This window comes from Salvelinus namaycush, chromosome 11, assembly GCF_016432855.1.
Source record: "Salvelinus namaycush isolate Seneca chromosome 11, SaNama_1.0, whole genome shotgun sequence".
NCBI classification, from domain to species: domain Eukaryota; kingdom Metazoa; phylum Chordata; class Actinopteri; order Salmoniformes; family Salmonidae; genus Salvelinus; species Salvelinus namaycush.
Window position 1 is genome coordinate 38645172 of NC_052317.1, and position 25600 is coordinate 38670771.

Below are 25600 nucleotides of genomic sequence, written 5' to 3' on the forward strand. Positions count from 1 at the left end.
CCTATTCTCTTCATAGTGCACTTCTTTTGACCAGGGCCCAAGTAGTGCACTATATAGGGAATAGCGTGTAATTTAAGACACAACCCATGACTTGCAATGACAGTACAGGAATGAGACTATTCCCCCATGACAGGTCAATAATGAATGCATGTAAGTCTGGTAATGGATTTTATTTATATATTTATAACTACAAAAAAATATGTTGCTTGTCTAATGTCTCATCAATCATGGAATTCACAAGACACTTTCTGGTTGCTATGCTACAGGTGTTGGTGGATTTCCTCATGCAACTCCAGTCAATCTGTGTCATTGTAAAATACCAACTCGTCTCAGGCTTGGAAAACAGCCTTCAGAGACTACCAACATTTTGGCAAAACATTTCAATATAATTCTTTAAGTTTAAACAGCATGTACAGTGCTTTGAATGTAATACACAGAAAATGCCACCTTTAGCCATATTGCTACAACCACTATGGTGATACACTGATGAAAAACAGTTAATTAGCTGCTTCTCACTGAGTTGAAAGCCGGAGAGCGAGTATGTGTGTGTCTCAAATCCTCCTGGAATCCAATGTCTTTAAAGTCCAATAAGGGTGGTCCTCTCGTTCGCATACCAAATGGCACCCTATCTCCTATATAGTGCACTACTTTTGTCCAGATAGAGCCCTGGTCAACAACTATATAGGGAATAGGGTGCCATTTGAGATGCTCATTTCCTGTGCTCATGGTTCCTTCAGAGATTTGATGTGGGCACAGAGTTTGAGGGCGGGGCCTAGTTTTGATATTCATAGCTGTCATCAAGTGGTTCTCTGTCAGCAATAGGAGGGCCTGGCCGTCAATCTCCTGGGAACGTAACTCATTGGATATGTCCCGCCTACCTAGAGGAGGAGAGGGGGGACAAATGAGGAAGGTGGAGAGAGAGGAGTTGTGACCTGAGAGGGAAAAACTCATGGCCCCAGGCATATTGTATAAGATATGTGCATCCATTACAGTATTGGTTCAAGCAGCTTTGAATCCCAAGTGAAGCCATAAAGATACCTGGTAGAGAGTTGATCTGGAGCAGACTTGTTCCACACTCCACTGTGTTGGATTTTCACTACAGTCTTTTCCTGCGATCTGTCCATAAGAGGGACTGAACGTCTCTCTCCTCCCTGCTCTCGCCCTCTCTGTCACCCTCTCTCTTCTCTCCCTCTCTTCATGCCGATGCAGCCTGGTGATCATGGGGACAGGGGGCTCTTCTTCCTCCTCTTCCCCCTCTCCCCTCAACCTTCTCTGGGCCTCATCAGAGCCGTAGGGCCACTTCATCTGCAGTGGAAGTAACAACATGATCACGATCAGACATTTCCCCATATAATGCTTTAAAGGGACAACAGTTTGGGGTTTCATAGGTAGATCAGATAATTGCAAATTTGTTTATCACATCTGTCTAACTGATCGAGCCTCGTTCCAGATTTGTTTGTGCTGTTTTGCCAGCTGTCTTACCATGATTGGCATTATCAATGATCATAGGAGTTGGCTAAGCGTACGGACAGGCTGTGACTTCGGACCTGTCTAAGGAGGAAGTGTTCTCTGGAGCCCCCGTTGATCCTCCCCGGGGGTCGTCCTCTCCTGCCCATCGGCCTGTGGCCCCAATGACTGGCCTTGTCCACCTTCAACTCGCTCAGATGCTTAGTACAGCTCACATTGAACCTGACAGAGTGGAGGGAGAGAGAGAGAGACAGTCGGAGGAACAGAAAGATGGAAGGTTGAGGTCTGTGTATGGTTTCTGGAGTCTAGCCATCCAGGAGAGATATTCCACTGAACACAAAAACATTACAAGAATTGTAGTCTGGGTCTCTTGAATTCCCCTTGATCCTGGATGGGAAAAAGTACATATGGCTATTGGGTACAAGTCCACATATGGATTCCAGGGGCTTCATCTGGGTTGGGGAATAGTGTTTGGGTGAATTTGGGTAACTTTCACAGTATCTTTTAATTATTCAGATTTTTTTTGTTGGAAGATTCCTGGAATCAGGAGGGCATAACCAGGAAGTCCAGGAATCTTCCAACTGGGATTTCTGGAAAACCTGGGAATTTTGTGAAAGTTACTGGTATTGTGCAGCCCTATGAGGAAAACTGAACTGACCTGACACAGGTCAAGGAGCAGAATCGTTTGGATCGGAGGTGTGAACGTAGTCTCTCTTCCCACAGAACTCACACTGCAGCATGTCTACCAGGCCCTCAGCATCAGGCTCTACAGTACAGCAGGAGAGGACACACTGTTAGGATGGACAGACACATGGACGGATGGACACACTCGCATGCTCGCAGGTATTCACACACCACACACACCGTCCAGGGTGAGGATATCATCCTCATCATCACTCAGGTCTGAGTCACTGGAGTTGTCTGGCTGCTCAGCATCAACCAGGCTCTCTAGCTCTGCATCCCTATTGGTTCTCATCTCAGATGCTAGACCCCCATTGGGTCTCATCTCAGGAGCCAGGTCCCCATTGGTTCTCACCTCCCAGGCTTCAGGAAGCGTGGTCTGCTGCTCTGCCCCTAAAGACGAACGGCCCACCTGAGGCAGGAAGGAACACACCACTGAATCTATGACTGGTTTACATAACAATATACTGCTATGGAGGGCTGAACAACATGTTAACCAACAACCAGTAGGAGAGCAGACTGCTTGGTCAAGAGGACGTTTGATATATGGGGGGGTTGTGGTTGGGGCTTCAAGATGCAGTGTTCTACTACTGTCCAATATTGACTTGGGGTTGAATGCACAATCCACCATTCAGTGAAGAAGGGTGAGGGAGGATGGTGACTATTAGGTTACTGTCCATGCCTTTGGGGAGTAGAACAAGGCCGGAAGTGTTTAATATAAGGAATTTGAAATGATTTATACATTTACTTTTGATACTTAAGTATATTTAAGTATATTTAAAACCAAATACTTTTAGACTTTTACTCAAGTAATATTTTACTGGGTGACTTTCACTTTTACTTGAGTCATTTTTTTATGAAGGTATTTTTACTTTTACTCAAGTATGACAATTGGGTACCTTTTCCACCACTGTGCATTACACTGTGAACGGGTGACTACTAGGCGACTATCCATGCCTTTTGTGACCAGTAGTAGTGTGCTCCTGTAGTGTACACTGTGGAGCTTCCACCAGGGAACATACCGGGAATGGTACCGGGAGGAACGGCTACAGGGCCTCTCTGACGACTAACACGTCAGAGTTAGGGAGAAAGGGGGAAGCCAGGGCGATGGGGTGCAGCTGCCAGTGGGATCCTGCTGTGGTCTGCTGGATGATGTGCTGATGGGGCGCCCCCTTGTGACTGGGAGGACAGTGCAGCTGGTTCTTGACCAATGCATGGGATTGGACAGGAGTGTACGATGCTGGAATGGCAATAAAACCATGTGAACAGACATGAGGGGTTGGATACGTGTAACAAACCCACACTAAACCCTGCACTGGAACAAAACCCTGCACGACCTGTGGATCCTCAGGACCAGTACTGCCTAACATTGATTCAATCCAATAGAGCACAACAGTTATAACCATGGTGACTGACTTACCAGGCGCGATAAGCTGGTTTGCTGATGTTAGCCGAGTGACGTCGGCCGGTTGGGTCTTGGCTCCAGGGGTGTCTGTCGAGGGGTCAGACTGCTAGCTGGACCTCAGGGGACAGAGGGACATCTTGGGCAGTGAGCTGACCAAGACATGGGCCTGGGGCCGGGAGGACGGCTGCGACAGGACACTCTGGTCAGTGGCCAAAGCCCCGGGGAAGTGGGACCACACAGCCAGGCTCTGGACCTAAGAGAGGAGAGAAGACACACGCGTTATAGGTAAATATTACTTACATACATCCAATGTCTTTGAGCAGGTACTGGATATCATATATGTGGGTATGGTGTCCCTCAGGGCTCCACATTGGGGCCTCTACTGTTCCTGATATATTGACTACATGACCAAAAGTATGTGGACACCTGCTCGTTGAACATCTCATTCCAAAATCATGGGCATTAATATGTTAAGTTGGTCCCCCCTTTGCTGCTATAACAGCCTCCACTCTTCTGGGAAGGCTTTCCACTAGATGTTGGAACATTGCTGTGGGGACTTGCTTTCATTCAGCCACAAGAGCATTAGTGAGGTTGGGCACTGATGTTGGCCGATTAGGCCTGGCTATCAGTCGGCATTCCAATTCATCCCAAATGTGTTCGATGGGGTTGAGGTCAGAGCTCTGTGCACGCCAGTCAATTTAAAAAATATATATATATTTCACCTTTATTTTACCAGGTTGAGAACAAGTTCTCATTTACAACTGCGACCTGGCCAAGATAAAGCAAAGCAGTGTGACAAAAACAACAACACAGAGTTACACATGGGATAAACAAACGTACAGTCAATAACATAAGAGAAAAGTCTATGTACAGTGTGTGCAAATGGAGTAAGATTAGGGAGGTAAGGCAATAAATAGGCCATAGAGGTGAAATAATTACAATTTAGCATTAACACTGGAGTGATAGATATGCAGATGATGTGCAAGTAGAGATACTGGGGTACAAAAGAGCAATAAAAAAAGAAAAACAATATGGGGATGAGGTAGTGTGCTATTTACAGATGGGCTGTGTACAGGTACAGTGATCGGTAAGCTGCTCTGACAACTGATGCTTAAAGTTAGAGAGGGAGATATAAGACTCCAGCTTCAGTGATTTTTGCAATTCGTTCCAGTCATTGGCAGCAGAGAACTGGAAGGAAAGGCGGCCAGAGGGGGAATTGGCTTTGGGGGTGACCCGTGAAATATTCCTGCTGGAGCGCGTGCTACGGGTGGGTGTTGCTATGGTGACCAGTGAGCTGAGATAAGGCGGGGCTTTACCTACCAAAGACAGCCAACGAGAGCATACAGGTCGCAGTGGTGGGTAGTATATGGGGCTTTGGTGACAAAATGGATGGCACTGTGATAGACTATATCCAATTTTCTGAGTAGAGTGTTGGAGGCTATTTTGTAAATGACATCGCCGAAGTCAAGGATTGGTAGGATGGTCAGTTTTACGAGGGTAAGTTTAGCAGCATGAGTGAAGGAGGCTTTCTTGCGAAATAGGGAGCCAATTCTAGATTTAATTTTGGATTGGAGATCCTTAATGTGAGTCTGGAAGGAGAGTTTACAGTCTAACCAGACACCTAGGTATTTGTAGTTGTCCACATATTCTAAGTCAGAACCGTCCAGAGTAGTGATGCTAGGCGGGCGGGCGGGTGCGGGCAGCAATCGGTTGAAGAGCATGCATTTAGTTTTACTAGTATTTAAAAGCAGTTGGAGGCCACGGAAGGAGAGTTGTATGGAATTGAGGCTCGTTTGGAGGTTTGTTAACACAGTGTCCAAAGAAGGGCCAGATGTATACAGAATGGTGTCGTCTGCATAGAGGTGGATCAGAGAATCACCAGCAGCAAGAGTGACGACATTGATATATACAGAGAAAAGAGTTGAGAATTGAACCCTGTGGCACCCCCATAGAGACTGCCAGAGGTCCGGACAACAGGCACTCCGATTTGACACACTGAACTCTATCAGGGAAGTAGTTGGTGAACCAGGCGAGACAGTCATTTGAGAAACCAAGGCTATTGAGTCTGTCGATAAGAATGTGGTGATTGACAGAGTCGAAAGCCTTGGCCAGGTCGATAGAAGACGGCGGCACAGTACTGTCTTTTATCGATGGCGGTTATGATATTGTTTAGGACCTTGAGCATGGCTGAGGTGCATCCATGACCAGCTCGGAAACCAGATTGCATAATTTCTTCCACACCGATCTCGACAAACCATTTCTGTATGGACTTCGCTTTGTGCATGGGGGCATTGTCATGCTGAAACATGAAAGGGCCTTCCCCAAACTTTTGCCACAATGTTGGAAGCACAGAATCATCTAGAATGTCACTGTATGCTGTAGCATTAAGATTTCCCTTCACTGGAACTAAGGGGCCTGAACCATGAAAAACAGCCCCAGACCATTATTCTTCCTCCATCAAACTTTACAGTTGGCACTATGCATTGGGGCAGGTAGCGTTCTCCTGGCATCCGCCTAACCCAGATTCGGCCGTCGGGCTGCCAGATAGTGAAGCGTGATTCATCACTCCAGAGAATGAGTTTTCACTGCTCCAGAGTCCAATGGTGGCAAGCTTTACACCACTCAAGTCAACACTTGCATTGCCCATGGTGATCTTAGGCTTGTGTGCGGCTGCTCGGCCATGGAAACCCATTTCATGAAGCTCTCGGCGAACAGTTATTTTGTTGACGTTGCTTCCAGAGGCAGTTTGTAATTCAGTAGTGTTGCAACCAAGGACAGACGATTTTTACACTCTTCAGCACTCGGCTGTCCCGTTTTGTGAACCTGTGTGGCCTACCACTTTGCGGCTGAGCCGTTTTTGCTCCTAGATGTTTCCACTTCACAATAACAGCACTTACAGTTGATCAGGGCAGCTCTAGCAGGGCAGTAATTTGATGAACTGACTTGTTTGAAAGGTGGCCTATGAAGGGGCCATGTTGAAAGTCACTGAGCTCTATAGTAAAGCCATTCTACTGCCAATGTTTGTCTATGGCGATTGCATGGATACCTGCTGGATTTTCTACATCTGTCAGATATAGATATATACCACCTGTCCACACGTCTAGCCATGAAATTCTGTACAGCACTTCGAGATATTAGCTGATGTACGAAGGGCTATATAAAATAAACTTGATTTGATTTGAAATACCAAGTCAAATATATACCACACGTCTAGCCATAAAATACCAAGTCAAATATATGCCACCTGTCCACACGTCTAGCCATGAAATACCAAGTCAGATATATATCACCTGTCGACATCTAGCCATGAAATACCAAGTCAAATATATGCCACCTGTCCACGGCTAGCCATGAAATACCAAGTTAGATATATGCCACCTGTCCACATATCTAGCCATGTCAGATACCGCAGATGCCTTTATCCAAAGCGACTTACAGTGATCACATAGGCCTACATTTTTTTTAATTAAAATAGCATTAAATGTATTTGTCGTCCAGCTATATAAATGACATCTCGGTAATAGTGAGATGTGAACTTCTGCCGTGCTTTCTGACGACAGGCTAGCTAGCCTGCCAGGCATGTAAAACCTGGCCATTCTGAACCTTTTCACCTTTAACCCTTGATCCTATTGGTGGTTGCTGACCTGGGAGGCGGAGAGTTGAGAGGAGCTGCAGAAGGCAGGTCAGAGTGGACTGCTGCCACGGTGGCCGCAGGGGTCAGAATTAACTGACAGACAGAAGAGGCGGAAGAAAGAGAAAAAAGGGAAACGACACCAAGAAGAAAGAGAAAAGCAGGGAAAAGTTAGTAGAAACTCCTAATGTGAGAGAGAAATTGTTGGAAAACATCAGTGGAAAAAGAGACAGAGAAATTGTCATGCTTACAATGAAGCTCTTCTTTTACTTCCTATGATCTTTGGGCAAGTAGATCGTTTATCATTTATCATGCGCAACAAAACTGTTAGAGGAAGAGGGAGATGGTAGGTACCATCTGGGCCTGGTTACAGGAGGCAGTCCCCAGGAGCATGACCTGCCGGGTAATCCTGCCTGTGGTGGAGCTGGAACTCAGAACAACCAATCAGCTGGCCTGTTCCTGAAGAGGCAGGGATGGTGATCTGGAGACAGACAGACAGAATTGTGGTGGTCTCACTAGGCATTGGTAGGCAGATAGGTGTTTGAGATTGTGATTCTGGTACCTGGGGCACCATGCAGTTGGCTGCAGGGGGGTGAGGTGGGGGACTGTCTGTTACTGTATGGCTGTGTCTGTTGCAGGGCTGCTGTCTGCAGCATGACGTATTGCTGTTGGGCAGCGTACATCTGCTGCAGGTACTGAGCTGCCATGGTCTGGGGCCTGCTGTGGATGGCCTGCTCGATAGAGAGACACAGCAGAGACACACTACTCATATTGTGTAGTGGGGGTGATTCAGTGACTTCCACATAAGACAGACCTGAACTACTCTCACCAGACCTGATGACTAATTTTATCTCCCAGAACTAATGTCTCGTCTTAAACTCAGCCTGAAACGGGTTGGATTCCAGGCATGTGGACAACCTGGGTTTGGTCACGATAACATAGACTACTCTTATGCTTAGAAAACTAGACTTTGCTTGACATACAGATGTGGTTTAATTTAACACACTGACGGAAGCTGTCCCCTCTGGCTTCCTGTCCCCTCTGGCTTCCTGTCCCCTCTGGCTTCCTGTCCTCTCTGGCTCCCTGTCTCCTCTCTCACCTGAACAACCTGTCTCTCTGTGGGGGTGGTGCCCAGAGAGGTGGGAGGGGCATGGCTGCATGGGGGGGTGTGGTGCTGCTGGCTGCCTTTGTAATGGTGATGACCACCGATGTGATGGCATTGGTGGTAACCGTGGTAACTCCTGTGGTGCAGTGACAGTAGTCCCATTGGTCTCTCCTCTTTCTCTTCCCTCCTCCTCTGTCTCCTCAGGGCTTTGTCAGTCCATCACTCTGGTAACACTATTGTCTATATCAATGGGCCAACTGGACAGAACACACAGAAACACCTCTGTAACTAAACATGATGATTTGATGATGTGGTATGTATTATTTTGAAACTAGAACATTTATATATGGATGCATACTTTCTTCAGTAAAAAAAAAAAAAATCCCTTCTTCTGTATCCCTGAAAAGAGGGACTGTAATTTAGCTCATAAATTGCCTCTTCATATAATAAATCTAATCATAAGTGCATATCTAAATGACAACATTTTTGAGCCGGTTGATTTTGAATAAAGTTCTAAAGTGAATGTCGGCCTACACTTGACGGATTGGGCATATAATCGCTGTAACTAACAGATGAGATGAGGATTGCTGGACTAGACCAAGACAGAGTTCTCCTCACGCCCCCCGTCTGCCCCATAGCCTATGCGGCTATAAATCTACAGATTGATAAGTGAAGGGTTCCTATGTCCCGTACGCACATTCTGCCGAATCATTTCTTAAAACCTGAAGAAAAATATAAATTTACATTTCTATACGCAAATGGAATACACGTACTCACACAAATAATAATAATGGATAGAAATATGGATATGAAGGCTGTCTATGCCCCTGGACACTGGTAGAGTATTTGTCTCAGTCATAAATAAATCTTAGCAAAAGTTTAATATATTATTTGAATGAGGTTTGTTTAATAAGACGAGCTGTAGCCTATTGTTGTATGTGATTAGGCCTACTTGACATTTCAACTGTCCTATTTCATTAATTGAAAGATAATGACCAGCCCAAATATCAGAAACATTGGCTTATATAAATGAGTAATGTTACTAAAATGAGGTCGACCTTATCTCGGCCTATTCATATTAAAATGAGGTCGAGCTTATCTCGGCCTATTCATATTAAAATGAGGTCGACCTTATCTCGGCCTATTCATATTAAAATGAGGCCGACCTTATCTCGGCCTATTCATATTAAAATGAGGTCGACCTTATCTCGGCCTATTCATATTAAAATGAGGTCGACCTTATCTCGGCCTATTCATATTAAAATGAGGTCGACCTTATCTCGGCCTATTCATATTAAAATGAGGTCGACCTTATCTCGGCCTATTCATATTAAAATGAGGTCGACCTTATCTCGGCCTAATCATATTAAAATGAGGTCGGGCTTATCTCGGCCTATTCATATTAAAATGAGGTCGACCTTATCTCGGCCTACATTTTACATTTTTACATTTTAGTCATTTAGCAGACGCTCTTATCCAGAGCGACTTACAGTAGAGTGCATACATTTTTATTACATTTACATTACATACTGAGACAAGGATATCCCTACCGGCCAAACCCTCCCTAACCCGGGCGACGCTATGCCAATTGTGCGTCGCCCCACGGACCTCCCGGTTGCGGCCGGCTGCGACAGAGCCTGGGCGCGAACCCAGAGACTCTGGTGGCGCAGCTAGCACTGCGATGCAGTGCCCTAGACCACTGCGCCACCCGGGACGCCACCCGGGAGGCCTATTCATATTAAAATGAGGTCGGGCTTATCTCGGCCTATTCATATTAAAATGAGGTCGACCTTATCTCGGCCTATTCATATTAAAATGAGGCCGACCTTATCTCGGCCTATTCATATTAAAATGAGGTCGACCTTATCTCGGCCTAATCATATTGTTGGTTTGCCTTTTCCCCTTTGATCTGCTGAATTTTCAAATAAATTATTTAGTACATTTTTTTGAATAATATATACAACTTTTTATTATTTTTAATATTTTTTACCTTTAGTTATCTAGGCAAGTCAGTTAAAAGAACAAAATCTTATTTTATAATGACGGTCAACCCCGGACCAAACCCTTCCCTGACCCGCATGACGCTGGGCCAATTGTGCGCCGCCCTATGGGACTCCCTATCACGGCCGGTTGTGATACAGTCTAACCAGGTTCTGTAGTGACGCTTCTAAGCACTGAGATGCAGTTCCTTAGACTGCTGCGCATCTCGGGAGCCCCCCCCCCCCCCCCCCCCCTGATTTGCCTCCACATAACCTTGACATTTTCCATTTCCAAATAATCTGAATTCAATAGCCTATAGCCTAAAATATATGCAATAAAGTGCAATCAGATCTGAAATGTATTTGATAAAGACTGCAATTTGATGTCATGATGATTACTCACTATTCATCATGTTCATAAAAGACCGGAAGAATCTGAAAAATATAGCCTTATAAACCTACCGAATTGAAGTTTTTTCAGCATTTGAATTGTTGAAGGAAATGTTTAAGAAAATGTATTTTAAAAATCACACAAACCCTCAAACTGGCCTAGTTTTAAAAATGTTACGGCCTACTTTAATTTGCTCCAAACAGTTTGCTTAAAAAGGACCATTCGAGACACAATAGACTGCTGATATTTTTTATTTAACCTTTGTTTAACTAGGCAAGTCAGTTAAGAACAAATTCTTATTTACAATGACGGCCTAGGAACAGTGGGTTAACTGCCTTGTTCAGGGGCAGAACAACAGATTTTTACCTTGTCAGCTCGGGGATTCGATCTAACAACCTTTCGGGAACTGGCCCAACGCTCGGCTACCTGCCACTAGGCTACCTGCCACACACATTAAGTATGTTCCAATTCCTGAAGCTCAATGTTTCATTTTCACACCTGTGTGTAGGATCTCTTCTGCTGGACAGACAAATTATTCCAACCCATATAGCCACAACCATGCACTGACGAAAAGCAGACTGGTGAAAGTTAGACACATTTTCATGCAGCGATAGCAATGCATCAAATCCATTTTGGAACTTAAAATCTATTCGAACAATTGTTGTTAAATCATGTGCAGAATGTACTTCTAGACTTGGGTAATTCATGCATTGGGCTACAGTCATCCCTTTTATCGCTGCATGTCCAGTGCTGGCAACCATAGGCTCTAGAACGCCCCATGTATAGTTTATCATAACGATTATTTATGTATTTATTATTTCAAAATAAAATCGTCGAACAATTCCTTTATAAGTAATCTATTAGTCTACATAAAATATATTCAGTTTGGGCATCATCATCTAGTTCCTTGGTCAATTATATGGCTGCCTATAATAGCTCTATATATCCATGCACAACCGTTCACCTATCACTGCTGTTACCTGGCTGGATTTGTTACGAGACCTGACCCGTGGCGAAGTGGCCATGGTTTTAGACTGTCACAATCATGTTCTGAATGCGTCAAGCATTAGAACCGACGGAATGAAAACCTAGACACAGCACCACCTGCAGTGTGGGAGGACCATCCACAACAGAGCAGAGGTCTTTACTGTAAAAAGAAATGTTCATGAAAAAAATGTCTTTCTCATTTTGGAGACAAAGTCAAAGCTTTTACAGCCATTATCACCACAAATAAATGCCTCTAATTTATATAGGCTACTGTATCAAGAAATTGCTCAAAATGCATTAAAATCTTTATTGCTTACCCACCTTTTTAATAAAATTAGGCCTACATTAAATTATTTAACACAACATATCCTTTATTGCTGAATTAACTGTGTAGCCTAATAAATGAAATTATTAGGCTTGAGTCTACTCTCAAGTCACCATTTAGTATTTTGCACCATCGGTGTGCATCATAGAATAGACTAACGTCCTCAATAGGATATTGTCTGTGTGACCAGAGAGGCTTTGAGAATTAAGCCCTATAGCTGCCATGATATAAAACAAATCACACACAATTTATCTTCTGCAGACTCAAAAAATGTTACCATGGCAACAATTTAGATTAGGCCAGGAATAGCGCAGACAGTTTTTATAGACCTATGTCGAAGACTGAGAGTAGGAGATATACAGACTGTCAAATTTACAAGACATCGTCGTTTTTAATGACCTGATATTGTGTTCTTCTGCTCTGGGAGAGATCAAAAGGTTCTATTTTAGATGTAGAAAATAGTAAGTGCTCCTGTTTTCACAAATACATTGCACAATTGAGAGTGCACAAGGCGCATGCCATAGGCTAAGACTCCAATGTATCTTATTTGTAAGCCTATATACAAATATTTCTGTGTCTAGTCTTTTTGTGGGAGCGTTTGAGAATTAATGCAAGCAAAATCATTCAACATGCAACAAACAAAAAATGTCAAGGTTTACTGGTAGTATGTATTGCAATACTAGGTATTTGTATGTCCACTAGGTGACACAAGACTCGGGAAAAGAGGCCACAGGTTTTCCAGACATCATAAATCATGCTGATGTTGAACAGAGAACTGCTGGTATCTGTAATTCATGCATCATCGTGGATTCTGTATGACTGTAACGTGGTCTAGTTTTGTATGGCAAAAATAATACCAATCTCTATTTCCAAAATATGATTTTCATATCAATAACTCCATTTCAACTTCCACATATTTTGTAGAATTGAAATTATATGTAGAAATGGCAATATACAATGTAATTCCCAAGGACCCCACAAAGGTCTAGCCCGCGATCAGGATGACTCGTACGAGGCAGGTCTGATTCTGGACCGAATCAAATGTAGACTATCCCCCCTCGCATTTCAGTTAGTACAATCGGAATGCTGGCGAACACATTCATTTTGAAGTATTGTGTTGAACTGAAAATGTACTCATTGTCTATCATTATAATATATGAGATTAACATTATTTGCCTTGTATTCTATATATGTTTTATCTACAAAATATTGTCTGCGATCAGTGTATCTTCTTGTTTAGTTTGTTGATTGAAGTAATTAGTTGCCCCTCTTACATTCCGCTAATGGATTCGTCCGTCGTGAGGCCTTTACAGTAGTAGGGAGTGTTGTTTGGCGGATTCCTTCAAGTTTTACATTACTTTATGTCTGAATTTTGTAAAATTAAGAAAGCGCCAATTGTTCGTTTCCATAACTAGTCAGCTAGCTAATTATTTTATCTATCGATATAGGTACAGAAGAGGGTTTAGGGTGTGGTACACAGCTAAGTTAGCCGCAGTAGGAAGGCATCTTCAGCGAGCGGAGTGTCCGAATCTGAGAGTTTATAATGCCGACGTTGCGGGACAGCAGCATGTCTCACCCCGGCGAGAACCCGTACCAAGTCCGGGTAAAAGCTTACTACAAAGGGTAAGTACACAGTTAGGGTTTGCAATTTGTTTTGGGATTAAACAAATCGTTATTTGTCTCGTTAGTAACTTGGGCTAGGCTTTATTAGCCAGATAGTTAGCCAGGTAACGTTAGAGAGAAACTTGACAGGCAAGTGGAACTATCCAGACATGTAGCTAAGCTGCTAGTTTAGCATACAAGTTATTTATCTCAAATCTATTTTAAGCAAGTGAAACTCCCCCCCCCCCCCCATTGTTTCATGGCTTAATGGCTACAGGTTCTGAGACATGACTTAACGTTACATTGAACTTAGTTAGAGGCTAGCTAACTGGTGTTGGCGATGAAGCAAGCTAACGTTAGCTGGATGTTTGATTCTTGTCAGGATCCTCATAGCCAGCTATTGAAGCTTGTGTGTTGTCATAACTGGACTGAATCATTTTACAGCATCTTATGAAGTTTTACATTATTTTGAAGCAGTTAAGTAATCCCAGCCATTGATACCTGAATTTACATTGAATAACCATTTTTTAAAATTTGCAATAGATTAGAGAGCCTATTTTGAGATGTCACTGTTTGTGGTTCAATTATAGCTAGTGAATGGTGATCAGTAATTGTATCCAAAGATGGAAATCACTTGTCAAACACAGATGTTGCCGAACACTCCTTGTGTGATGCCGAGTCTGTGATTGTGGTTTTTCCCAGAGGGAGTCTGGCCAAACGTGTATTACCAGTAACTTCTGCCAGACCTGTTGTATTTCATGCTAAGTCTACATAGTCGCCCAGCCAGCACTATTGTCCCTAGGTATTTAAACGAGTTGTTTCTGGAAACAAAACATCCATACTATTTCTGAGATGACCGCCTAGGAATGTCAAGTATTTGGGGAATCTGGTATGAAGCATTTGATTTGGTTTGTCAAGTGCAGGGACATGCCACTCATTATTAAGGCTAACTAGGTTTTATATAAGCATTGGCTGTTCTATACATTTGTGAATGAACAGTGGTAAAGGCAATACTATTTTAGTGGAGAAAAGCTTGTCTCTGTTAGCCTGGATCCAAGCGGCATAGTAATGTTTCACTTCATGTTGAAGCAGAACAATTACGTTTGGATCCAGGCAAGGTTCTACATCCCTGTTGGCTCTCATTCGAATCACATTTCTGATTCTAACCATCAGGCCTATATACAGTTTTTGCTGTACTTCCTTGTATCAGTCATATACTGTTTCTATGGCTCTGCTCTTTATATATGCTTTCATACTGTCCTATAATAATGGCCAGTTTGACATAAATACACAGGGCCACTTGGCCTCCAAACCAGAGGCAGGATTCCTGAGGAAAGCAGGTTGAATGGTTGACAGAGAACTAGGGTCAGCGAGAGAAAGAGATTATTTTCCTCTCTTGGTAAGTAGGCAGTGCCTGTCTTTTATAGCAGCTCTCTGTCTGCATCAGTGCACAACAGAAAGGCCTGATATGTGTCCCAAATGGCACCCATTCCCTATATAGTGAACTACTTTTGACCAGGACTCTGGTCAAAGGTAGTACACTATATATGGAATAGGGTGCCATAGGGGTTCAGCCCCAGCTTTGTAAGAGGAAGTATTCAATAAAAGTCCTCCAAGCACATCACATCAGGCACAAAGCTGTCAATTCTCTCTCTTCCTTCCCACCATCTTAGTTATCATAATAGCCTGCTAACCAATGGCTTTAAGTGCTCAACAACCACTGTAACCTCTATGCCAGGGCTATTCCACAACAACCACTGTAACCTCTATACCAGGGCTATTCCACAACAACCACTGTAACCTCTATACCAGGGCTATTCAACAACAACCACTGTAACCTCTATGCCAGGGCTATTCCACAACAACCACTGTAACCTCTATGCCAGGGCTATTCCACAACAACCACTGTAATCTCTATGCCAGGGCTATTCAACTATATTCTTAAAGGGGCCAGACTTGAATATGGCCAGATATTTTCTACATGGGATTACTCTTCCTAAAACTGGTTTAAAAAAACAATACACAATTAGTATCTTAAACCCTTTTATTTAAATGACATGTTGCTAAAAGTTTATTTGAAGTGCTTTAAGAGTAAATCAGTGCATCAACTTTTTTGAAATAATGGAACACATTTGTACTTATAACACAGTGTATTGTACGTACATACATTCATCTTTTGTTTGGATTTATCTTGTTTAAAAAAATAAAAAAATAATTACACGTAGGAAACATGGCATATCTCCATGGACCAGCATCACATTCTGTTCAAATCTATTCAGTTCAGTCTTTCCTGTCTTAATATAAGAAACACACACACGTGTTTCCCTTCTAATGAGAGAAATTGCACTGTTTAGATTAGGGAAATAGCAGAAAAGTTTGGCAGGACTCAGGGCAACCCGCAGGCAGTGATGAAGATTCAGGTTTGACAAGGAGGAACAAGTGTTAATTTTTCTGGAATTCATGTAAGAGAAGCTGGATCCACATGTGTATGTTGATCAAAACATTGTTAAAAGAAAACACACCAATGCTCTTACGTTTGGGATTTGATCTGCAATAATATGCTCAGTCCAAAACTTCACACAGACCGAAGCGCCTGCCTCAGATCAGCTGATGCGTACATGTCTACTAACTCCAGCTGTAGGAGACCCTCGTCGAGTGACGTCAGCGGCTTTCTTGTCGTGGCAATCGTGGACAAAAGCAACTATCTCCTCCCTAAACTCATATACTCTCTTGAGAGAATTACCCTTGCATATGGCACCTAACATCATGATGTAAAAGTAGATCATGATGCTTAGCAGACATGTCTTTCAGCAGACTACGAACAAGCCATGTTGCAAGCCAGATGTTAATCGGATAAAGTTTAGGATAGGCCTAACGGAGTCCATGGTGTTTTTTCAACATACCGCTGAGTTAAGCTCGGTGCAGTGATCTCATCTTCGTTGAAAGAACTGATAGGCGGGAAGACGGGCCCCTGTACTCTGCCCGCCGTAGATGGAGCGCCATCTGTGACAAGCAGGTTAACTTACTACAAATCCAGTCTCATTGAAAAAAGGAGACAATTTTCTGAAAAAGGATCTCACCAGTAGTGTGTCCCTCCAATGGCATGAAGCCGAGCATATCCTCCCGAAAGCACTCTCCATAAATAAATCTCACAAATAAGCACAACTGTTCAATGTCAATAGGCTTGTCCACAGCAGGAGACATTTACCTCTGCGATTTGCAGTCTCCCCAAAAGAGTTTCCAAAAACTTCCATAGCTAGAACTTCGATTCTCCTTGCTGTTGATGTGTTCGACGGGTTTAATTTTTAATCGATGACATCATCTGATTTCTCACCTTGTCGTCCGTGGTTACCTCCTCACTGCAGCCAGCATGCATGCACTCTTTTACGTTCTCAGTGTCCGTAAAAGGCCTCCATTTTTTCCCCCCTCCCCTCCCCTAAGTGTCCAAGCCACACAGAGAGAGGCTGGCATAGCCTTCTCCCGTGTGGAGCCAGATCGCACTATATAGGCCTATCCTAAACTTTATCCTATTTAACATCTGGCTTGCAACGTGGCTTGTTTCGTAGTCTGCTGAAAGACATGTCTGCTAAGCATCATGATGTTAGGTGTAGAGGTCGACCGATTTAATTGGAATGGCCGATTTAATTAGGGACGATTTCAAGTTTTCATAACAATCGGTAATCGGCATTTTTGGACACTGTTCATGGCCGATTACATTGCACTCCACGAGGAGACTGCGTGGCAGGCTGACTACCTGTTATGCGAGTGTAGCAAGGAGCCACGGTACGGTGCTAGCTAGCATTAAACGTATCTTATAAAAAACAATCAATCTTAACATAATCACTAGTTAACTACACATGGTTGATGATATTACTAGTTTATCTAGCTTGTCCTGCGTTGCATATAATTGATGCGGTGCCTGTTAATTTATCATTGAATCACAGCCTACTTCGCCAAACGGGTGATTTAACAAGCGCATTGGTGAAAAAAACAGTCGTTGCACCAATGTGTACCTAACCATAAACATCAACGCCTTTTTTAAAATCAATACACAAGTATATATTTTTAAACCTGCATATTTAGTTAATATTGCCCGCTAACATGAATTTCATTTAACTAGGGAAATTGTGTCACTTCTCTTGCGTTCTGTGCAACAGAGTCAGGGTATATGCAGCACTTTGGACTGCCTGGCTCGTTGCGAACTGTGAAGCGAACTGTGAAGACTTTCTTCCTAACAAAGACAGGCAACTTCGCCAAACGGGGGATGATTTAACAAAAGCTCATTTGCGAAAAAAGCATAATCGTTGCACGAATGTCCCTAACCATAAACATCAATGCCTTTCTTAAAATCAAAACACAAAAGTATATATTTTTAAACCTGCATATTTAGTTAAAAGAAATTCATGTTAGCAGGCAATATTAAACTAGGCAAATTGTGTCACTTCTCTTGCGTTCATTGCACGCAGAGTCAGGGTATATGCAACAGTTTGGGCCGTCTGGCTCGTTGCAAACTAATTTGCCAGAATTTTACGTAATTATGACATAACGTTGAAGGTTGTGCAATGTAACAGGAATATTTAGACTTATGGATGCCACCCGTTAGATAAAATACGGAACGGTTCCGTATTTCACTGAAAGAATAAACGTTTTATTTTCAAAATGATAGTTTCCGGATTTAACCATATCAATGACCCAAGGCTCGTATTTCTGTGTGTTATGTTGCACATATTGCACTTTTACTTTCTTCTCCAACACTTTGTTTTTGCATTATTTAAACCAAATTGAACATGTTTCATTATTTATTTGAGGCTAAATTGATTTGATTGATGTATTATATTAAGTTAAAATAAAAGTGTTCATTCAGTATTGTTGTAATTGTCATTATTAGAAATTAATTAATAAAAAAAAATCGGCTAATTAATCGGTATCGGCTTTTTTGGTCCTCCAATAATAGGTATCGGCGTTGAAAAATCATAATGGTCGACCTCTAATATTGACACGGCTCTGTTCGTCCAAGGCTGTTTTTTAAATTTATTTTGGCCTACATCTGAATCAACTGGAGAGTTGGGTGTCGACTTGTGAACAGCAGGCACATAGGCTTCCCTCCCGCAAAGTACGAACAGGTCTCAGTCCACTCACTTATGAATCAGCGATTATCATCATCCACTTTTATTTCCTTTTGAGTTGAGGGGACATTTTGTCAGCTTACATTCTCTGTGCTAAATGTTTGTAACATTTTCTAGCCAGCCTGTAAAATAGCTTGGCTGAGGCGGCGGACTGGTACAATGGCATTGCCAGATGTTTGCAGCTCCGATTGGCTGATGTTAGCTGCACTGATAGGCTGTAACTGGTACATTAGGTGATATTGATTCACAGCGTTAATGGGCAGAACTACAGTAAAAAAATATTTTAAAAAAGGTATTCTATTGGCTCAAAAAAATATACACTGCTCAAAAAAATTAAGGGAACACTTAAACAACACAATGTAACTCCAAGTCAATCACACTTCTGTGAAATCAAACTGTCCACTTAGGAAGCAACACTGATTGACAATACATTTCACATGCTGTTGTGCAAATGGAATAGACAAAAGGTGGAAATTATAGGCAATTAGTAAGACACCCCCAAAAAAGGAATGGTTCTGCAGGTGGTGACCACACACCACTTCTCAGTTCCTATGCTTCCTGGCTGATGTTTTGGTCACTTTTGAATGCTGGCGGTGCTTTCACTCTAGTGGTAGCATGAGACGGAGTCTACAACCCACACAAGTGATTCAGGTAGTGCAGTTCATCCAGGATGGCACATCAATGCGAGCTGTGGCAAAAAGGTTTGTTGTGTCTGTCAGCGTAGTGTCCAGAGCATGGAGGCGCTACCAGGAGACAGGCCAGTACATCAGGAGACGTGGAGGAGGCCGTAGGAGGGCAACAACCCAGCAGCAGGACCGCTACCTCCGCCTTTGTGCAAGGAGGTGCACTGCCAGCGCCCTGCAAAATGACCTCCAGCAGGCCACAAATGTGCATGTGTCAGCATATGGTCTCACAAGGGGTCTGAGGATCTCATCTCGGTACCTAATGGCAGTCAGGCTACCTCTGGCGAGCACATGGAGGGCTGTGCGGCCCCACAAAGAAATGCCACCCCACACCATGACTGACCCACCGCCAAACCGGTCATGCTGGAGGATGTTGCAGGCAGCAGAACGTTCTCCACGGCGTCTCCAGACTCTGTCACGTCTGTCACATGTGCTCATGTGCTCAGTGTGAACCTGCTTTCATCTGTGAAGAGCACAGGGCGCCAGTGGCGAATTTTCCAATCTTGGTGTTCTCTGGCAAATGCCAAACGTCCTGCACGGTGTTGGGCTGTAAGCACAACCCCCACCTGTGGACGTCGGGCCCTCATACCACCCTCATGGAGTCTGTTTCTGACCGTTTGAGCAGACACATGCACATTTGTGGCCTGCTGGAGGTCATTTTGCAGGGCTCTGGCAGTGCACCTCCTTGCACAAAGGCGGAGGTAGCGGTCCTGCTGCTGGGTTGTTGCCCTCCTACGGCCTCCTCCACGTCTCCTGATGTACTGGCCTGTCTCCTGGTAGCGCCTCCATGCTCTGGACCCTACGCTGACAGACACAGCAAACCTTCTTGCCACAGCTCGTATTGATGTGCCATCCTGGATGAGCTGCACTACCTGAGCCACTTGTGTGGGTTGTAGACTCCGTCTCATGCTACCACTAGAGTGAGAGCACCGCCAGCATTCAAAAGTGACCAAAACATCAGCCAGGAAGCATAGGAACTGAGAAGTGGTCTGTGGTCACCACCTGCAGAAACACTCCTTTATTGGGGGTGTCTTGCTAATTGCCTATAATTTCCACCTTTTGTCTATTCCATTTGCACAACAGCATGTGAAATGTATTGTCAATCAGTGTTGCTTCCTAAGTGGACAGTTTGATTTCACAGAAGTGTGATTGACTTGGAGTTACATTGTGTTGTTTAAGTGTTCCCTTTATTTTTTTGAGCAGTGTATGTTCAGAATTGATCAAAGGGCCATTTTTATAAATGGATAAATGTGCTGAATCTGGCCAGCGGGCCACCAGTTGATTAGCCCTGCTCGATGCTATGATTGTTTATGAATGTTTTAGTTTGACAAGTCGCCTAATCTTGTTGCTAGATTTAATTACAGTTAGCGGTCAAACCACTCAATTTGTTTTGCTCGTAATGGGGCTGGCACTTAGCTAGGCTGAACTGTCTATGGTATAGTCAATCTCACCATGTTATGATTCAGTTGGCCTTATCATTGAGCGGTCTGTCTTTATGACCGTGGTTATTTGGGTATTGGAACAACCTTACCCTCCATTCTATTTACCCTGATCCCAGCCTCTCTGTAGGTGAAGGTTGTGTGTGTGTGTGTGTGTGTGTGTGTGTGTGTGTGTGTGTGTGTGTGTGAGGGAGTACCACAGCAAGTTCTGTAGCAGTTCAGTGGAGCAGGGTGGGTGGTGCTGGTGGGATTCCATGCCTCCCAGCAGTAACACAGTGACAGAGAGATGATGGATGTTCCTAGGTGTGCTGCCTGGGGAGAGGGGCACACTGACCAACCTCCATGCTGGAGTGACCGATGATATACCCGCCCAGCAGCAGATGGGGCTGCCAGGGTGGTGTACCTACGCTCATGGCCAGGATACATCCAGGGGTCACTTTAGTTTTCAGAAATCAGCATTTTCAAAAAACAGACCATAAAAAATAAAAACATGTTTTCATGTTGATAGTCAGTGTTTTTTTTGCTTCAATAGAGTGAGATGGGGCATGAACTATAGTTCATAACACATTCGATAGAAAATAGTTTTCATCACATGACAACAGAAAATCAATTTAGTCTCAAATAAATTATGGAACGTGTTCAATTTGGTTTAAATAATGCAAAAACAAAGTGTTGGAGAAGAAAGTAAAAGTGCAATATTTGCCATGTAAAAAAGCTAACGTTTAAGTTCCTTGCTCAGAACATGAGAACATATGAAAGCTGGTGGTTCCTTTTAACATGAGACTTCAATATTCCCAGGTAAGAAGTTTTAGGTTGTAGTTATTATAGGACTATTTCTCTCTATACCATTTGTATTTCATATACCTTTGACTATTGGATGTTCTAATAGGTACTTTAGTATTGCCAGCCTAATCTCGGGAGTTGATTGGCTTGAAGTCATAAACAGCGCAATGCTTGAAGCATTGCGAAGAGCTGCTGGCAAACGCAGGAAAGTGCTGTTTTAATGAATGCTTACGAGCATGCTGCTGCCTACCACCTCTGTCAGACTGCTCTATCAAATCATAGACTTAATTATAATATAATAACACACAGAAATACGTGCCTTGGGTCATTAATATGGTAAAATCTGGAAACTATCATTTAGAAAACAAAACGTTTATTCTTTCAGTGAAATACGGAGCCGTTCCGTATTTTATCTAACGGGTGCCATCCATAAGTCTAAATATTGCTGTTACATTGCACAACCTTCAACGTTATGTCATAATTATGTAAAATTCTGGCAAATTAGTTCGCAACGAGCCAAGTGGCCCAAACTGCTGCATTATACTCTGACTCTGCGTGCAATGAACGCAAGAGAAGTGACACAATTTGCCTAGTTAATATTGCCTGCTAACATTAATTTATTTTAAATAATATGCAGGTTTAAAAAATATATAGTTCTGTGTATTGATTTTAAGAAAGGCATTGATGTTTATGGTTAGGTACATTCGTGCAACGATTGTGCTTTTTTCACAAATGCGCTTTTGTTAAATCATCCCCCGTTTGGCGAAGTTGGCTGTCTTTGTTAGGAAGAAATGGTCTTCACACAGTTCGCAACGAGCCAGGCGGCCCAAACTGCTGCGTATACCCTGACTCTGTTGCACAGAACGCAAGAGAAGTGACACAATTTCCCTAGTTAAAAGAAATTCATGTTAGCAGGCAATATTAACAAAATATGCAGGTTTAAAAATATATACTTGTATTGATTTTAAGAAAGGCGTTGATGTTTATGGTTAGGTACACATTGGTGCAACGACAGTGCTTTTTTCGTGAATGCTCTTGTTAAATCACCCGTTTGGTGAAGTAGGCTGTGATTCAATGATAAATTAACAGGCACCGCATCGGTTATATGCAACGCAGGACAAGCTAGATATACTAGTAATATCATCAACCATGTGTACTTAACTAGTGATTATGTTAAGATTGATTGTTTTTTATAAGCTCCTTGCTGCACTCGCATAACAGGTAGTCAGCCTGCCACGCAGTCTCCTCATGGAGTGCAATGTAATCGGCCATAATCGGTGTCCAAAAATGCCGATTACCAATTGTTATGACAACTTGAAATCGGCCCTAATTAATTGGCCATTCCGATTAATCGGTCGACCTCTAAACAGAAGTGCAACACTATTTGGCTAGCAGCCAGACACACAAGTAAATTAGCTTACAATAAAAGTTTTTTTTGTTGTTGCTGAAAACAATGCATGGCAATCATATTTCTACTCTTTCTAATTGGAAGTATGTAGCCAGAAAAGTAGCCTACACGTCAGTCAGAGAGCTTGTGATCCAATGACGAGAGCAAAGATATTTAATCTGAGAGAAGTGGAACTGAAATATGTCGTTTTTAGATTCATGATTTGGAGCGAGCCCTGACTGAAGCACAGCAGAATTTAAAATAAGAAGTATTTTTGATCTGCGTCTATATGATAGGCTAACTAATGAAGTACCCCTTCTTTTTACCTTTTATTTAACTAGGCAAGTCAGTTAAGAACAAATTCTTATTTTCAATGACGGCCTAGGAACAGTGGGTTAACTGCCTTGTTCAGGGGAAGAACGACAGATTTTTACCTTGTTAGCTCGGGGATTCGATCTAGCAACCTTTCGGTTACTAGTCCAACGCTCTAACCACTAGGTTACCTGCCACCCCATGAATGAAGGCTAATGCTGAAAAGTTTAAAGTTTAAAAAATCTATATATATATTTATTATTATTATATATATTTTTTTAACATAAATCAAATCAAATTTTATTTGTCACATACACATGGTTAGCAGATGTTAATGCGAGTGTAGCGAAATGCTTGTGCTTCTAGTTCCGACAATGCAGTAATAACCAACGAGTAATCTAACCTAACAATTCCACAGTAAAGAACAGAAATTCTCTAACTCACACATCCAGTATTTTTCTCTGGATCTAAAACCTTGGTTAAACCCACTGTGAAGAAACAACACCAATTCCAACTTCCTTTTGCGCAAGGACAGTGAGGTGGAATCATAGATGGCATTTATTCTGTTACTCACCAGTGACGAGCCACTGTATTTGCACAATCCATCTGTTACACTCATCTTCTGAGGTGGTTCAGGCCAAAGTCATGGTGATATTCACAGCTAAATAATAAAAAAATAAAAAGACAAGACAACCACTTATCCCCACAGCAGAACACCAGGCCTGTCTCCATCCCCAAGGCAGGTGGACAGTTACATGCAGGCCTAGAGTTTCTCATGTTGTTTTTACCAACCATGGCAGTATCCAGTAGTTTTCTGAGGCTATAGCGCTAGTTCCTGCAGGCCTTCTCTGCATAGGGGAGTAACAGCAGGGTCTTTGTTAGAGTGCTGCTGGCTGGGTAAACTTTAACCACCGTGTAGAAGCAAGGTGTTTAAATGAACCACTAGTGCTCAGGACTACCGATACGTCTGGTGCGTTGGCATGTTGTACCAAGGTCCCTGACAAATAAATGATTTAAAGTCCAGTTTCCTGGCTGGACGTCACGTCATGGACTGGCCTTGATACTGGCTCTGTGTAGTAACAGCACTGTGTGGCTTGAATGAATGGGCTTTCATTTGAGAAACAACGTGTGTGTGTGTAGCCACTGGTTATGTTGCTACTGTGTGTGTGTGTGTGTGTGTGTGGCGATGGTGCTAAGGATTCAGTTGGCCTTATCATTGAGCGGTCTGTCTTTATGACCGTGGTTATTTGGGTATTGGAACAACCTTACCCTCCATTCTATTCACCTTGATCCCAGCCTCTCTGTGGGTGTGTAGCCACTAGCTATGTTCCTACTGTGTGTGTGTGTGTGTGTGTGTGTGGGGCGCTGGTGCTAAGGAGGCCTGTAGAAGTGTAGCTACCAACCAGAATGATGGTCAACACTCCTCCTCCTGTACTGTCACTAATTAACACAAACAGGATGGAGAGAGAAAGAGGGGGAGGGAGAGTATGAAGGAGAGAATGCAGAGCGGGAGGAATAGAAAGAGAAGTATGGCTGGGTACGATACCAGTATAGTGTGATACTTGTTTAGTATCGTGGTAAGGAAACAAAAACACGAAGCGGATTTAACTTCTTTAGGACGACAGCTCCTAATGATGGAAACAAACATTGTTGTCATCCAGAGTCCCATGTATTTATCTTATCACACAATATTTTACATACTGCTGTTTTTTTAAAGGACCAAATAGTTTGATCTGCTTTTTGTTTAAAAAAAAATGCAAATAAAAACAACAACAAAAGTTCTCACAACCCTAGAATGAAGAGAGAAGGAGAAGGATGCGAGAACATGGAGGAGGATCAAGAGAACACGTGAGAGAGGAGGGGGAGGGAATGTAGGAGACACCAACCCATTCTCTGTCTTTATTGCCACGCATTACATAGCACAGTGTTGAAGTATTTCAACTACCTCCAGCTTCTGTATGAGCTTACTCAGACTGTCATGATCATTTGAAGGGAAAGAGGTGCATCTTTTTTTTTTTTAGGATGAAAGCAACAATTTTTTTACCTTTTCCATATGGACCGACGTGATCATGTGGGTCCTAGTCTGGTGTATAGGCCCTGTGGAAGGAAGGATGGGTCCTAGTCTGGGTCCTAGTCTGGTGTATAGGCCCTGTGGAATGAGGATTGGTCCTAGTCTGGTATATAGGCCCTGTGGAAGGAAGGATGGGTCCTAGTCTGGGTCCTAGTCTGGTGTATAGGCCCTGTGGAAGGAAGGATGGGTCCTAGTCTGGGTCCTAGTCTGGTGTATAGGCCCTGTG

General features: G+C 43.0%; 1 protein-coding gene and 1 long non-coding RNA gene across 6 annotated transcripts in view; one reads left to right on the top strand and one right to left on the bottom strand.

The window, feature by feature from the left end:
- Window positions 1-162: 162 nt before the first annotated feature.
- Window positions 163-24272, bottom strand: LOC120056152. Of its 5 annotated transcripts, none has more exons than XR_005477760.1 (8): window positions 24096-24272; window positions 23878-23964; window positions 3569-3806; window positions 3171-3388; window positions 2126-2560; window positions 1483-1689; window positions 1039-1305; window positions 163-878 (listed from the first exon to the last, which is right to left on the bottom strand). It is a non-coding gene; the product is annotated as an uncharacterized LOC120056152 (long non-coding RNA). The 5 variants fall into 5 exon arrangements; XR_005477759.1 differs by having other exon boundaries at window positions 2126-2233; window positions 2504-2560; window positions 23878-24272; XR_005477758.1 differs by having other exon boundaries at window positions 23878-24272.
- LOC120056151 (protein kinase C iota type-like) overlaps window positions 13277-25600 on the top strand; it is a 33672-nt gene continuing 21348 nt past the window's right edge. The window contains exon 1 of the mRNA XM_039004358.1: window positions 13277-13594. Within this exon, the coding sequence (XP_038860286.1) occupies window positions 13515-13594 (80 nt within the window). The 5' untranslated portion in view covers window positions 13277-13514. The remainder of the gene's footprint in view (window positions 13595-25600) is intronic.